A 15,847-nucleotide genomic window follows, 5' to 3' on the forward strand; every position below is an offset into this window, starting at 1 on the left:
GACGTAATGCTAGACCGCCAGCGGTTAACTCGTTCTGTGGGACTTCTCATTCGCTGTGTCCAGCCTGCGCTCTCGTTATACCTGCCTCCAGCTTCCTCCATGTCTAGTGGACTATTCCATACGAGGTGGCCCCGCCACGGCTGGCAACACCCCTGCCCTGGACGGAAATTGCCATATAACACCGATGCTGCCCTGCATCCCTTTGTCGGCGTTTGTCCTAAAGCCTATCTGATTGCTGCCGAGTTGACTCCGGTACATGAGTACTGGGGATTTTGCAAGGTTGATAGCTCTAGAAGAAAAGACGCACGCAGTGCTGGCCGTCATATTGTAGTAATCCCCTTCGATTCGACCGCGGCGACGGACAAATGGACCGGGCGTGGGAAAAGGCTATGCACTGCAGCTCCCCAGTCGTCCGACCCAAATCGTCGTGTCGGCAATCTCTAAAGCAATGGCGGGCGGTGGCCATGCAGCATGTCCGTCACGTTTTGGCTCGTTCACACCGTGGTTCTCTGTTTGGCAAGTTCCGAACAGTGCTTACCAATTCCGGAGCAATCGAGCTCCGAGTGTTGAAACACCAGTACTCGCGATCGTGAACCATACGAGCCTCACGTTTCACCAAGTGAATATATATAGAAGCACTTATTTCGTCGAAGAGGCGAGATCTTGCAAATGTACAAAATAATCTCGTGATCAACTAGAGCCAGACGCTGACTTGACTTCCGGTGCTATTCTTTCATCCACTACCAACTCCCAATCATCGCAAACATGGCACCAAGATACAACCACACAACCAAGGGATCCGATCTCGTGGCCGAGCTCGCCGACAACATCAAGGGCAAGACGATCCTCATCACCGGCGCTTCCCCTGGCGGCATCGGTGCCTTGTACGCCGCTGCCGTTGCCCGGGCTTCGCCAGCTTTCATGATTCTCACCGGCCGGACCATTGCGTCCATCGAGGCCACCGCCCAGGCTGTGGCCCAAGCCAACCCAGCTGTCAAGACCAAGATGGTCGCCATGGACCTTGGCTCGCTGACCAGCGTCCGCACCGCGGCACGCGAGATCATGTCAGATGACATATCTCATATTGACGTCCTTGTCCTCAACGCGGGCATCATGGCGCCGCCGTACAGCAAGACGGCAGACGGTTTCGAGTCGCAGTTTGGCGTCAACCACCTTGGCCACTTTGTCTTTGCCAACTCGGTCATGCCAAAGGTTCTGAATGCAAAGTCGCCGCGGGTCGTGGTTGTAAGCAGCAACGGGCACAGGCTGAGTCCCATTCGGTGGGGAGATATTGGTTTCCAGGTGAGAAAGTCATCGCCAGCATGTCCCCTGTTTGTGTAACATGCCGAGCAACGGCATCGTCACGCAATCCCAATCGCGCGGAGTCCTATACCATCCCGTCAAGTACAGCAACCAAATAAAAGCGTGCTGACATTATCTCCGCGATAATACAACCAGGACGGCAAGGTTTACGACAAGTGGTCTGCCTACGGTCAGTCCAAGACCGGCAACAACCTCTTTGCGCTGTCCCTCGCAACCAAGCTCGGCAGCAGAGGCCTACAGGCCTTTTCCCTGTGCCCGGGCGCGTATATGAGCAACCTGATCCGGCATCTCGACCTTTCGGAGAACGGTGATGCCCTCCCCTCACTACGTAAGTGCGGTCCCTCTCAGCCACTATGATTTTTAACGTTTCCCTCCTCAATTCTACCATGAACACGTGAGTCATCGTTGTGGGATTGGATGAATATTCTGACTGGGACCCGACACCAGGCGCCGCCGATGAGAGACTCGGCACCCCGGCCTCCATACCAAACCTGAATATCCCCTTCCGCGACGAGGAGACCGTCATAGCGACCCACGTCCTTGTCTCCTTCAGCGACGATATCCGACGTAAGTTTGGTGTACCCTTCTCCCGGCCCAGGCCCAGGCCCACCCACCTACTTTTTGGCTTCATTCGTTTCCAATGCTGACAGAGACGGTGTTTTCCCACTGCCCTTGGCGACCAGCGTTCAACGGGCAGCACTTTACCACATGCGCTGTGGCGCAGCAGGACCGCGACGAGGTCTTGCCTTGGGCCAACAACGCTATTGAGGCGGAGCGGCTATGGCGCCTTAGCGAGGACTTGGTCGGCGAGAAGTTTGCGTACTGAGCGTATCCGCTAGTCTGATGAGGGATGCATTGATCAGAAGACACGTCAAGGGAGCCTCCAGGCTAGCTGTTCCTCTCAGTTGGTCATGCAGGGTTTTAGCCTTGCTGCTGAAGAAAGAACAGCAGCGAGCCGTCGGGGGTCGTGTCCGGTAAGTAGAGTTATATTCAAGAAAATGTCAGTTCCCACTAGGAACAGGTAAGGGGAGTAAGCGATTCAACACGCATGATGTAGAGCCTTGGAAGAAAGCGTCTAGTGTTCGAGTAGCAGGCAAACTGGTCGTTTTTCTGCACAAAGATTAGTGTTTCGAACACAGTTCTCCTGTGAACAGAGCATCGTGAATATGCTGCCCCCCACTTTTGGTGTTTACATGATGCTGGTGTACAACGTCGGCGATCTGCCACTCTCTAAACGTTATCCCCAACAGGCTCTTGTTATCTCTTCTTGCTATCACGAAGGCTGCCTGGGCAACCGTGACCTCGTAAGGACTAGAATTTGTCAGCAGTGCGCTTGATAGTCCATTCCGGTCAAGTGGGCTCCACTCAATAACAAGGATCGCGGTGACTACTGAGGAGTCGCTTGGCATCGTTCTTGGGCGCCGTGAATGCTTCTCTCTTCTGCCGCAGGCAGACCGCGACGGACGGTCATCTTAAAGCCTTGAAGACCCATCGCCCGGCCTCCTCGCGGACACTGATATTTCAAGTCGCAGTGGTTGCAACAAACCACCGCCATGGCAACAACAGACCTCCGCTCCGTGCTCACGGCCGAGCTCTTCCAAGGCATGGTTGACTCCTCGATTCCCTACAGCACAACCGAGCCGATAGATTTCAGCGATGTGATCGCAGGCATGTTCGGCGGCGCCAGTGGGGGTGCTGAGACGTGGGAGAGCCTCAAAGACTCGGCCTGGGCCGCCCTCAAGGCACTGAGCGAGCTGGGAGTGGACAAGGCGGAGGACTTTGACTTCCAGCGCTACCTGCCACCTCCAGAGGACGCCAGCTTCCTGGCCCAGTCCCTGGGCTTCATCCTCCTCCTGGACCAGGCACCCCGCCGCCTGTGCCACGGTCTCGACTCGCGATACACGGACGCATATTTCGCCGTCTACGCGCTCCGCCTGTTCCGCTATCTCCACGAAGACCCAGCGCTGCCGACGGAGCTGCGGCCTACGTCCTGGACGCGCTGGGAGGCGGCGGTCGGCGCGGCATCGTTTGACTACTTCATCGCCGCGCGGCTGTCCTTCAACGCCGTCCTCGCGCACAACGAGAGCACGGCCAAGGAGTGCCTCGCCTTCACAGAGGAGGCGCGTGTGCTGGTGGAACAGCGCTTCGGCGTGCGTGATCCGCACCGCGACGAGCCGGACAAGCGTTGGGACTTGTACGGGTTCCCCAAGATCATCGCCAGCGCGGCTTCTGCTGGTGGCGGCAGCGGCCTGCCCAAGGGGCCCATGGGTGTGGTCGAGGGTTGGTTCTGGCTCGCGTGGCTGGTTGACGTGCATTACCCGATCCTCGAGCGGTACGGCCGGTACCCGTATCGCAACGGCGCCATGGGCAGGACGAGCACCGTGGAGGAAGAGGCGTGGGTGGAGAAGGCGGCGGTCTTCCCCCAGCTACCGGCTGACGTGAGGGACCATATGAGGATGGATGCCGAGAATGGTCGATGGTCGCCTCTGGGTGCAGAGATCAAGAAGACGGTCTCGGAGTAAACCCATCGGTGGTGGTATGACATCTGGAGTCGTCAATACTGGCGGAAGCTAACATCGTATAGCTGTCAAATCATAAGCTGAACCTCATGGTATTGGGTCATCTAATTTGTACTAGTCTTTTGTGACCCCCAAGCTTGTTAAAGTGACTAGCTTGTGGGCTTATGGCTGGGAATAAGCAGAGAGGAGACTACTAGTGACCTTCGCCTTCTGCGCAAGAAGAGATTCTTGATTCTGGTTGCTGACGCTCCCTTGACGTAGCCGCGACTGAGCCCGTCAATACAGGGTCACAAAGTGGAAGGCCCTGCGTGGAGCATATTCAGAGATAAGTATGAATCGCGAGGTCTGGGGAGCAGGATTCTCTATAGTTGGCGCGATTGCAATAGGACAGGTGAACCCGAGCTCCGGGCATCGCGAAGCGCAGCGTATTATAAAGCCTTACACGGATGGGCACGTGATTCTCGTGTACATGGCCCGGCGACGAGAAAATGCTGCAGAACTCCGGAATCCGTTGTCATGTGAATAAGTTCGGGGTCTGTCTAGTTGTGTGAGTGAGGGGGTTAGCCAATGGCAGTGCGCCTACTTGACCCCTGCACCTCAAAGGCGTCCAACGGCATCTGGGCATTTTTGAAACCTCACATCCGGATCATGAGAATCAGCAATCTTGAGAAGCTTCGTGGCAAATATTGATCCAAGGATTCAGCTCGTTGGTACTCGCTGAGCAGCCTGGGCATATGAGGGATAGTCTGCGGGACGGCCCGTATCTTGGCTGTGGACCCCTAAACTCGGACCATCCGGACCATCTGGTCCGACTGACTTGAGGGTCAACCAGTCAGTCACGTTGGCTTCACGATAGGAAAGAACAAATGTCACTTCACGTCTTTGCGTTAGCGAGGGACAGTGCATGTTGATGGACACACTTGACAAAGATTAGGCACAAAGCCATATTTCACGGAACCGTTCTGGGTGAATTTGAAGCACGAAGATAAGTCTCTGTAGCCAACGGTGATTTGATAAGGGAGGGGTGTAAAAAGCTGATGGAATACTATGCACCTGGTTCGAAGACAGGATGACGCGCGATATTTCCTCCACAACAGGCCTGGATGGTGAAGCCGACCCCACGCACAGTGAAAATGTTTCCCTGGGCTTGCAGTGTTCGAGCCCTGAGCAGACTTCGCCCCATCGTACTATCTTTAACCATGAAAGGGTCTCCAGTCGCCGTCAGACCAACTTTATGCGCATGGCGGATGGATTGCATTACACGATAACACTCGTATGACCCAATCATGATCCTGCGTTTCCGAGCTGACAATCCATCTTGTCGGCTAGCCAGGCCAGGAACCCCTGCTTCTGCTGACAGACCAGGCTCCCCTGCTCAGGCCTAGGACAGTGCGTACGCTATCTAGCCGGGAGACGAACATCTCGGGTGGTTCCGATTCGCGAGGGTTCAAATCAGCAAGAGACCGGGAAGAAAGGGGCCAGACACTGAAGAATTTATCCAAGCATACTCCCCTGAGGCTAAGGTCACAGCCTTAATGCAGATGCTGGGATTACTGAGGTTCCGTGCAGCCACTATTGCTGAGGTTCCATCGCAGGGGTCCTTGGACCCTGCAGCCCTAATTAAATCACGTCGAGTGAACACACTTCTTCGATAACAGGTTCAAGCACAGTTCCTCTTAACGCTGATCTATCCACCTGCGGATCCCAAGGCCGTCGTCTCCCTCGCCTGTTGACTCAGCCCGCCTGACCAATCAACAGAGTGACCCGAATACTTGCCTCTAGATATTCATCGCTGCTCGCTCGATCTACAATGTCCGCTGCAGTTTCGCCAACATCACCACCGGACCCAGTTACCAAGACAACACCGGCGCCGAGTCCATCACGAGCGCCAGATGCCGTAACTCGACTCGTTCTAGGGCCTTTGACCGAGACAGCATGGTCGCCACCTGCATCCTGCACGCAGATATACGCCGCATGCGACACCTGTAATGTCGGTTGGCAGGGACAGATATGCGTCGACAAGGGCATCAATACGGACGACCAGGCATGTTGGCCGCCGACAACACAAGGCTTACCAAAGACCAGTGAAGGGCTGAACGGATGGGGGATATACTCGCCGGGCCTGGCATGTCCTAGTGGCTACACGTCTGCTGCAGAGTCCACGTACGGCATCAATAATAACAACAAGTTCCAGTTTCCGCTCACAGCCGGGGAGACAGCTATGGGCTGTTGCCCGGAGGTCCTCAGTGGAGGTGAGCACAAACGCATCAAAACACATACGGCATTACATAACTGACAGTCGCCACCCAAGAACCCACGTATTTCATGACCTCAGCCTACGGCTTCCAAACCTGCCTCCAATTAGCCACGGGTGGCGTTCTGACGACGGTCAGCTGCCAAGCCAGAAGCTCGATGACTACAGGAACGGCTGCGTTTCCTTTCATAGTCGGACAAAGCCCTAAAGAGACAACTAAATCAACATATGGCGTCTGGGCACCATTGTTCCAAGTCGTCCGCCACAGCTCAGACATGCCGGGATATGCATCTCCACTCACTACAGACACAATCTCGGGTCACGGCGGCAGCAACCCGCTCTCCCCAACGGAGGCCGCTGGGCAGACAAATAATGGAAGCCCTAACACCGGATTGTCCCCAGCCGCACAAGCAGGCATTGGCATCGCCGTTGCGTTGATCGCGATCCTACTTGGCTTGGGCATATTCGCCCTCTGGCGGCGCCGGCAGCGCTCACAAGGTGGCGGTCTTGCCTCTTCTTCGCCGTCTTCAGCGATGCTCGGCGCGTCCGATCCTAGCATCGAGAAGGAGTTATACCGTGGCGGCGAGGGTGGGGATACAGCACTTAAGAAACAGCCGCAGGTCATGGTATGGCAGGGTCATGGGAACGGGGCTGGGTACTACAGTGAATTATCGAGCATCATGGACCCGTCAGAGCTGCATACACAGAGCCGGCCCATCGAGCTGGGTGCCGGCAATTTTTACGATACGTTGGCGTATGATCGCCCGCCACGCAGTCAGCGATGATTTCCTGTCAGAACGAAGGGGAAGTGACACTCTCGTGTTGGCGGTTCCTATACGAAAACTATCCCTAGGTTGCTGAGGGTTTGAATATTTGACGTAATGATTCAAGGACAAAAATGACACAAATCGGAAGCATACTTGATCGTGTAGCAGCTGCCATGACTTTAAGGACAAGAGTCAGACCTGTCTATCTATCTTGATCCTTAGTACCTTCTTGTGTAAACTTTGTTCCTTCCCATACTGGCTTAGCTTTTGGAGTATATATGAAGGTCCTGGGCTAAAGCCTGCCAAAGCCGCGCGGACAAACTTAACCAAGGGGAGGTCCTCAGGAGATAATCTGGTTAAGAAAGTGGCGTGCACAGACGAATGTCTAGGTGGTTTCACCAACATTGGTATACTCTCACTGGGCCAGTGCTGGTCTGATTGTTTTCAGATCTAAAATCGGGTGTTCGGGACTTTCAACAAAGGCGCTCGTTCTTTCGGCTATAGTCTAAGATCTCAGTCTCTATGTGCTGCAAGGACGGCGAAAAGCTGGTGTCACTTACGCTACTACTGTCCAGCTCATACTGACGAGAGACTCCTATATTGTACTTTACTTTCCTTTCAGACTAGCACCCAAAATGGCCATGCCCACATGACTAATAAAGAGACTGGAAGAGTCGAGACATTTGGAGATGGAGAAAGCTCTATTCAGCAACAGTTCTTCACAGCTATCAGCAGACCATGGCGCGCATTAATTTGAAATATTGGGCACACTAGGAGTTAAATGAATTTCCAAAAAGCTCTTTTCGCTACGAGGCATAGCGGGAAGTAGCGAGCTCTCCGAAACATGGATTTCTTATGTTGAATGAACCGTTCATCTGGGGATCCAGTTGTCAACCTTGCCGTCCCATTCGTACATTCCTAAACTGAAAAGCTCTAGTAAAGCTCTGGCTGAGACTCTGCGCAGTCGGGAAGACTCCGCTTTATGTACTTCGCGGCCCACTACTTGCCTTCGGGGGAAATTTGACCGGTTCTATGAGAAGGTCTAAAGGTTTTGGTGAGTTAAAAAGGCCGTTCGGCCATTGTTTGAACAGCAGTGGAGAGCTGTTTCCGTAATTAATCACGCCACTGCTTCATTGACATCTCCCGAAGTTTCAAGATCAAAAGTCTTGACTGACAGGCAAATGCACAGCCTCCATATTATGAGAATTTTTGATTCTGCTAAATGCCTAGCAGAATTGTCAGTTGAGATTGGCCTGTCCCAACAACAAAAGAGCAGATTATGCAACCTATTAAATGAGATATAACCATAACTGGGTAGATTCAAGGCATAATATCAAGATGCGTGAGAGATTCGATATTCGTGTCGTATCTTTCGACGGCGTAGACACTTGCCGTATTGGTCGGAAGCAGCCGTTGATGCTCCCAGCGAAAACCGCCACCATGCTGACACTTCGCCTCACATTTCAGCTCATAATGCACGGATCTCGTGCCGTCTCGAGGCCTGCACCGGTATCCACAGCATGTTGGACGCCGTTGCATCAGCGTGCATGCACGTAGCCGCCGGACCCCTGAACCAAGTTCACCTGGTCGTGCGTGATTGGGTGATACGGCGCGCGCCAACCAACAAAGAACAACCCTGTCTGGCTGCGCCATGTTGCCTGCAACCGAGTGCAGTAGAGTGGTGGTGGCACGGTCCGGGCGGGTGTTACCACACCCATGCATGATCATTGAAGATACTCAGGGGCTGTGCTGGGTTGTTGGTTGGTTGAGCACGACTTCACTGCCACATTGTCCACGCAAGACGCCTTCGCAGGCTGCCATTCTATCTGCCATCTTCCAGGCCATCCAAGCAAGATTTCCCTGCACTATCATCGACAGACTGTTCAATTAAGGCCGGTGAAGCTAGCGGTAAGCAACACGCAACAGCACGAGCCCTAGCGGCATCAGGGAGATGCGCCTGCTCAACACCACGACCATAACATTCGAGGAGTGGGAGGTCACAGAAGTTCCTCCTTACACAATTCTCTCACATGTTTGGGGCGAGGAGGAAGTCTTGTACCAAGACATCATCGACAAGACAGCCGAGAAAAAGAAAGGATACGGCAAGGTGTTTTACACCTGCCAACAAGCCAGCAACGATGGCTACGACTGGGCGTGGATCGATTCGTGTTGCATCAACAAAACAGATGGCGTGGAGCTTTCTGAAGGTGAGTCTCATAACCCGAAATTGCGAACACACTGGGGCAAACTGTGGTTTTCTCTCTGACATGGTCCCTTAGCAATCAACTCCATGTACAAGTGGTACCAAAGCGCGGACGTCTGCTACGCTTATCTCATAGATGTAGAGTTGCTGAATCCGCTCGCTCTAGAGCCGAACCCCGTTTGGCTGGGCGCAGCAGAAGCTCGGCGAAAAGAGCCGAGGTGGTCGTTCTACGAGGTCAACTTCACTTATTCTGCCTGGGAGCTTGACGGAGACCCTGTGACCGAGATCGCCCCACGATGGCAGTGGACAAGCGCCAGCGGATCAGGAAACCGGGCTCGGGATGCTCACGACTTCCTGCAGGAGTTTTCACGGAGCACATGGTTCACTCGGGGATGGACGTTACAAGAGCTAATTGCACCACGACAAGTTGTGTTCTACAACAAAGGATGGACCGAAATCGGAACACGGAAGAGCCTCAAAGAGCATATTGCCAAGGTCACAGGGATTGAAGTCAGTGCCTTGCTGGGTGGTACGCAGATACTCAGGATGCTTCCCGCGGCACTGAAGATGTCTTGGGCATCAAATCGCTACACGACGAAAGTGGAGGACATCGCGTACTGTCTGTTAGGCATCTTTGACATCACGATGCCGCTCTTGTACGGCGAAGGCCTGACGGCAATGACGCGTCTCCAGGAGCTCATTTTCCTGCAGACGGAGGACTACAGCTTGTTCCTTTGCGAAAAGGACTATCGAGACCTGCATTCCACGTTCGCACTCACACCGCATTCGTTCCATCGCAATATCCAGGCAAGCGTCCCGCAGTGGGCAGGTCTTAGTGGCAACCGGACACGCGTCATCGACTTCAGAAACATCTACATGCACACCAGCAGCCTCGCCAACTTCGAGCCACCAAGTCTCAGCCATGCGCGTGGCATGAAAGTCACGATCGCGAAGAAAATAGTCACGAAGGATGAGAAGTGGACCTGGGACGGTGCAAATGCGGTAGTTTGGACCTACTGGTGCCTTCGCCATGAGAGCGAAGAGTATCTATTGTGCCTCGACTTGAACACGAAAGGTACCCTGCGAGAAAAATACGAGATCGGCCATCGACTCGACACAATTGCTCTACGAAATCAAGGAGCCGATGACCTGTCGAGACCACAGCAGATCGATATGCAGGCAACTGCAACAGACACATGGTCTCGAGCTTGGTACACGCCCATTCTTGTACCAAGGGACTACTACAACAAGTTTGTCGAAGCCAAGATGTTCCTGCGGACACGTCCCATTGACCAGAAGCGGCTTGGACTTAGTCCGGATAAGTACGATCCAGAAAATACCTGGGCGCTGGTAATCCACATGACTCCAGGCAGGCTTCCACGGAAGACCCCTTATCTGGGTAAGAATATCGCAAACCCACGAACTGTTCTCATCGACTTTCACTCAGACGAGTTCGCATTGGAGACTTCTCGGACCATACAGCGCGTCAAAGGGATCTATCAGAACTCGTGTAGTTTCTCCCTCATGATCCCTGATGGAATCAAGCTTCATCCATATGATTACTACATGGAACGTGGTAACACATGGCCGATCGCCACAGCATGCATCTACCTTCCTGCAAGGTGCTATTTCAAGTGCATCACAATCGCAATTGGCGTTGTGGTCAACCATGACGATGAGTTCTGGTGCTCACTTGGCGAGGCTCACCATAACCTACCTCGGCCGCATCATCTGCGTGATGAGCTGAAAAACTGGCGCAAGAAAGGCCTGCTACTTCGCGATTTGACGGATAGGCTCAAGGTTGTCGTTGCAAACGAGGAAGTTCTCACAGTCGTGTGCAAGACGGTGGGTTACCGTCGAGTCGATTTATTTGGCTGGGTTGGCAGGTTAGAGGAGGGGGACTGTAGCTACACTGATCCTCTCCTGCTTTGTAGCATTGACTGAGGGTTTGCAATAAAACAGCCCTTACATCATTGCTACGAATATTGAAGTTTGACTCTACTTGATCTACATAACATCGCGGTCAATGTCCATGCGATTCTGTCTCGGCACCCTCTGGTCATATACTCGCTTGGGGTTTCTCTGGTCAATGATCTCGCTGAGCTCAGAGGCGAGGCAGGACGCCAGAGGAAGATCTTTCCTGACCATGGCAGTCTCCAACGCGGAGAAGATGGCTTTGACACCAACACCAACTTCTTCATCTCCTCTGTTTTCCCGTAGTTCATTAAGGGTCTCAGTGATGTCTTGTTCTTCGAGCTTTTCCGTCGCTGTCAGTAGCTGGTGCAGTTCTCGGAGGTTCTGGATGGTTGGGACCGTAATTTCGCGGTCGAACTCGAGTGACTCATGCATATCAAGCATGTTGCGCCGACTGGTGGTTGCAACGATCAGCAGCCGACGACCTTTCGGCGGGCTCGTCTGCAGCAAAGCGCTGATATACTGCACAACAGCATTGGAGAATCGCTGACCGATCGGGTTCCAGTCGATGATGGCTTCGATACGATCAAGGATGACCATGCTCAACGTCGACTTGTAGGCATCCGCGAACACCCGCCGCAGATATTCGAGTTTTGCGCTCTCGTTCGAACCAACGTCTATAGGTCTCACGAGCTTCACAAAAGGAAACTTGGACTTGAGTCCGATTTCAGCAGCCAGTGCCGTCTTGCCTGCACCCCGTGCACCATGGATCAGTACAGACAGGAGAGGGGCGTTCTGCTCAGCCCGCAGTTGCTCGACAAAGTTCATCCCGTTCGAAAGAATGGTGCGGATGTGTGGGCTGTAGTGCACGATGCCGTTAGGAGCCGAGCTCTCTAGCTCTTCTTCAGAGACACCATAGGCAGGCTTTACGTCTTCAAGAGCCCTCATGAAATCATCTCGTGTCAACATGACATCCTCAGGCCGGCCCTCGACACCCGTGACGTCACCGATCTTCGTGTGGCGTGTGAAGGCATATGACAGAGCCGCCTTGACCAGACCATTCAGCTCAGCGCCGGAGAAGTTCTTTGTCATTTTGCCAAGCTCATTGATGTCGACATCATCCCCTAACTTGTTCATTGCCCGAACCTTGGCAGTGTGGATGTTCAAGATCTGGATGCGTCCGTTCTCGTCAGGCAACGAAATCTCCATATGGACTTCGAGACGTCCTGGTCGCAGCAGAGCCTCATCTATCATGTCCTTTCGGTTGGTCATACCGATAAGGAGAATGTTGTTGAGTGAGTCCACGCCGTCGAGCTTGGTCAAAAGCTGGTTCACAATACTGTCGCCAACTCCAGTACCGCCGCCAGTGCTGCCACGCTGCTTGCACACAGCATCCAGCTCATCGAAAATGATAATGTGCAGATCGCTGGCGTCACCCTTCTCCTTGTATTCATCCTCGGCATCCTTGAAGACCTTGCGAACATTCTCCTCAGACTGACCGACATATTTGTTCAAGATCTCGGGGCCGTTGATAATCTTTGGTGGTTTGGCATTGAGCATCTTTCCAATTTGCCGAGCAATAAGGGTTTTGCCTGTGCCAGGAGGCCCATACAACAGGAGTCCTTTGACGTGGGAGATACCCATCTGCTGTACCAATCCTGGGGGGAAGACGCGAGACGCAAAGGCACGTCGGAATATCGTACTGAACTCTTCGTCCAGGCCGCCAATCCCCATATCAGCGAACTTGAAATCAGGCCGGATGATGGCGTTCTTTGCCGGTGCGCGATGGTCGAGTTGAACATTGATCGGCGAACTTGAAGCCTTATTGAAGACGAGCTCAGTACTTTCTGTGAGGATGCCTCGCTCATCGTCGTTCGTGATTGGTGCTTCTAAATTCCCAGTGTATGGGTCAAGGAATTGTATGGAGTCGACCTCGAACTTGAGCTTGGGGTCCTTCTTGTCATTCATGCCATACAGCAGAAGACCTCCTTGTCCAGGTGCGTAGAAGTCACCAATTGTCTTCCGCATCAGAGAGTCGCTGAGTTCATTCTGCATGTACATCACTGATGACTCTGGCGTCCCTCCCTTTCGTGCTGTAGGAGATGCAAAGTCTATGGTGATCGTCAACCTTCCAAGTGCCGGGCGGGGACCGTCGTAAGGTTGCACCTCACACATCTCTCCTTTCGGTGCGAATTCGGGGAAGTCAAGCCAAGGTCTCTGAAACTTATTGACTGTAAAGGCGGGGTCACCCGCATCAAAGGTGTCTTTCGGCTTGGCTGTGAGAACTCGGGATTTGTCGAGGATCCAAAGATAGTATTCTCCCTCCCCGGATTTATACTGGTGACCAGCCGGACCATTCGCAGCTCCAGGAAAGAGGTGGTGGGGAACAGCGCTCTTGTTTGCATATAGCCACTCCGGATCTCCGACCTTGTCGACAAGCGCGCGCTTGGCACTGGCGCCAGACGCCTGGTAAGGCATCGGTTGCGCGGGTCTCTTCTCGTTCGAAAAGTTCTGCTGGCTGGGACGCTGCGTAGGCGGCATAGGAGACCGACCAGGATTCTGCGGGTTGTAATTATCGAACTGCGGACTGTCACGATACTGAGAGTTGTTGCTCTGCTGAGGCTGGTAAGGCTGCTGGGAATAGTTGCCCTGGGGGGGTTCTTGCCATTGGCTGGGAGGGGCTTGCTGCCGCTGAGGTGCTGGAGACGGTCGATAGGGATCTTGGGGCTGGGGTGGTCGAGGGAGGGAGTAGTTGCCGCCCTGTGGTTGTTGGTCGGGCTCTCGCCTGACAGGGCGCGCGGGGAGGCCGGCCGGAGCTGGACTCTGGCCCTTATTGCTCCTGGTGAACAGCGCGTTTCGGGCGTCCATGGCTAATGGACTGTGTGTCGTGTCCTGTCGGTGTGCAAGACCTGTGTCAGTATGGTGATAGCAGCCGTTTGCTTCTCAGGGGCTGGCATCGCTCTTACCGGGAGCTCAGCTGGGTGGAGGGGCCTGGCGATGTTACCAGATGTCGATTTCAGTTGGAGTCCTTCGAGCGAACGGGTGGTAAGGTTGCGTTTGGAAGGCACTGCCAGGTTGCGAGAGGCGAATTAAGAGAGAAGCCCAGCTTTCTCACAGATCTGTCTCGGGGGTGGAGTGTGCTGTTGATGGAGAGAAGAGCCCCGAACCTTTCCGTGTCCGTCTGACGCAACTGAGATAGCTGCTTGGGATGGTTTCAAGGTGCGGCAGCCCCGCAATCTGGCCCCTTTGCCGCCCCTTCCTGATCGCGCCTGCCTGCTAGCGCTTACCTAATGCACGGCAGCCTGACGTGGCCCTCGATTGCCAGTCACCGCCCGCCTGCGACCCTACAGCCGCCTGGCTGGGCTTGATGTCGCTGTCTGGTTCATGGGCTGTGCCAAGTGTCTAAACACCTAAACGAGTGAATGCGCCACCACTACGTGGCCAGCGACGCAGTCCAGCTCGGTGGCTGAAGCGATTGCAGAGCTGCTGGCAGCCGCTGCGAAAACCTGGAGGCCGGTGTCGTGAATGCGAGGATGCCCATGGTGTCTTCCCACGCTGAAATATTTGGAAAGTGACAAAAGGTAGGGTGTGCTCTGGTCAGTCGTGGGAACAAAGACCATCTCCCATTCCAGTGCAACAACACAAATGCGATCCGTGACACTTGGCCAACGCAGCAAACAAACGCGTGCTGACGGCATTTATGCCTGGCACACTCGCAAACATTCTTCGTGCTGGAATCAATTCCGCGAGACTCGAAGCGCGCATGCCGAAGCTAGCCAGCCCGACCCGCGCAAATGGTCTCGACCGACGTCACTGCACGATACCTTGTCCATGCATCTCCGTGGCGGTCCACGCGATCGCATGCGGACTGTAATGTCCGGTACCAGGAACCGTCGTCCCTGAGACGTGAGCATGCTCATAAAATTTCCATGTGCTATGGAGTGGCTCAACCTGGCACAGTCGACGGGTCTGAAATGGGGCCGCCGTGGGCAGACATCGGAGGCACTGCCTTCATCGGGAAACGGATAACATCCACTAACACAGGCTTTCCTCCCGCCAGCTGCAGGTCGATGCGGAAGACATGCCAAGTGCGCCTAGTGTAGTTCCCGAGTGATCTTACGTCTGAAAACCCTTCGGCTGCGGATGCTTCACTCGGCGTGTTCAGCAGCCAGATCATGCAGCTGAGCGGAAGTGACACCACAAGTGCCCTGCCGCATAGCAGCCGACTTGGAGCCGCGCGTGAATTTGGACGTCGTGGCGCATTTCTGCATGGTTGCTTTCCTCTGTGGGGATGGTGGAGAGGATCTCGACCCAACATTATGAAGTCGGAGCCAGATTTCCCGCAACGTGTCTCTGCTTGTCACTGCCATTGGTTGCCGTCGGAGCTCTCATACTCCCCAGCGAGAGAATCTCCAGAGACAGGGTCCCAGCAATCGACAGGACCAACACTGTGCAATGCGTCGTCACGTTGCAAGCTGCAAGGCTCTTTAAGCCACATGTCAGAGAATGCAGCTGTTATCATCACGCTATGTCCTTGAAAGAAGAACTGGGGACCAAGTGGCTCTCCATCACCTCACTTGCAACAAGGAACCAAAGATGAAGCTGGGCGTGGGACAGCAATCAGCCATGACGAAGACGATCACGACAAGGAAACCCTAAATTCACGTTTCTGGTGGCACTTCAAGCCTGCCGGAAACATGGAAGCGTCCCTGTCGACAGCTTGCCAACTGTGTAACAGTGCATGTCGGCTCGCGAACAAGCAACTCTCTGACCTCATTGGTGATTACGACAACCAACGAAAGCTTGAAGCAACCATTGCACGACTAGAGGCCCTGGCAACTTCCCTTTCAGAGTTAAAACATTTCCT

At 54.1% G+C, this 15,847-nt stretch overlaps 5 protein-coding genes across 5 annotated transcripts; 4 read left to right on the forward strand and 1 right to left on the reverse strand.

The window, feature by feature from the left end:
* Positions 1-695: 695 nt before the first annotated feature.
* On the forward strand, positions 696-2,149 carry B0I36DRAFT_280376 (uncharacterized protein; the record flags this gene model as incomplete). The annotated part of the gene is made up of 4 exons (XM_046151472.1): positions 696-1,302; positions 1,459-1,651; positions 1,771-1,890; positions 2,007-2,149. Exons 1-4 carry the CDS (start codon positions 766-768, stop codon positions 2,147-2,149), a joined length of 993 nt encoding a protein of 330 aa, XP_046018099.1. The 5' UTR covers positions 696-765.
* Positions 2,150-2,777: 628 nt separating this feature from the next.
* Positions 2,778-4,240, forward strand: B0I36DRAFT_309815 (uncharacterized protein). Its single transcript, XM_046152181.1, has one exon. The coding sequence runs from the start codon at positions 2,877-2,879 to the stop codon at positions 3,843-3,845; it is 969 nt and encodes a 322-aa protein (XP_046018100.1). The 5' UTR covers positions 2,778-2,876; the 3' UTR covers positions 3,846-4,240.
* A 1,389-nt stretch (positions 4,241-5,629) lies between these two features.
* On the forward strand, positions 5,630-6,974 carry B0I36DRAFT_390844 (uncharacterized protein). Its single transcript, XM_046161407.1, has 2 exons — positions 5,630-6,094; positions 6,142-6,974. Exons 1-2 carry the CDS (start codon positions 5,653-5,655, stop codon positions 6,879-6,881), a joined length of 1,182 nt encoding a protein of 393 aa, XP_046018101.1. The 5' UTR covers positions 5,630-5,652; the 3' UTR covers positions 6,882-6,974.
* A 1,840-nt stretch (positions 6,975-8,814) lies between these two features.
* B0I36DRAFT_390846 (heterokaryon incompatibility protein-domain-containing protein) lies at positions 8,815-10,601 on the forward strand (the record flags this gene model as incomplete). Its single annotated transcript, XM_046161408.1, is given in 4 exon segments — positions 8,815-9,070; positions 9,143-10,416; positions 10,436-10,465; positions 10,581-10,601. The coding sequence occupies 4 exon segments, from the start codon at positions 8,815-8,817 to the stop codon at positions 10,599-10,601; spliced, it is 1,581 nt and encodes a 526-aa protein (XP_046018102.1).
* A 440-nt stretch (positions 10,602-11,041) lies between these two features.
* On the reverse strand, positions 11,042-14,006 carry B0I36DRAFT_4761 (P-loop containing nucleoside triphosphate hydrolase protein). The gene is made up of 2 exons (XM_046162932.1): positions 13,947-14,006; positions 11,042-13,872 (listed from the first exon to the last, which is right to left on the reverse strand). Exon 2 carries the CDS (start codon positions 13,846-13,848, stop codon positions 11,074-11,076), a length of 2,775 nt encoding a protein of 924 aa, XP_046018103.1. The 5' UTR covers positions 13,849-13,872; positions 13,947-14,006; the 3' UTR covers positions 11,042-11,073.
* Between the last annotated feature and the right edge of the window lie 1,841 nt (positions 14,007-15,847).

The sequence above is a fragment of the Microdochium trichocladiopsis genome (genome assembly GCF_020744255.1).
Source record: "Microdochium trichocladiopsis strain MPI-CAGE-CH-0230 chromosome Unknown B0I36scaffold_1, whole genome shotgun sequence".
NCBI lineage: Eukaryota > Fungi > Ascomycota > Sordariomycetes > Xylariales > Microdochiaceae > Microdochium > Microdochium trichocladiopsis.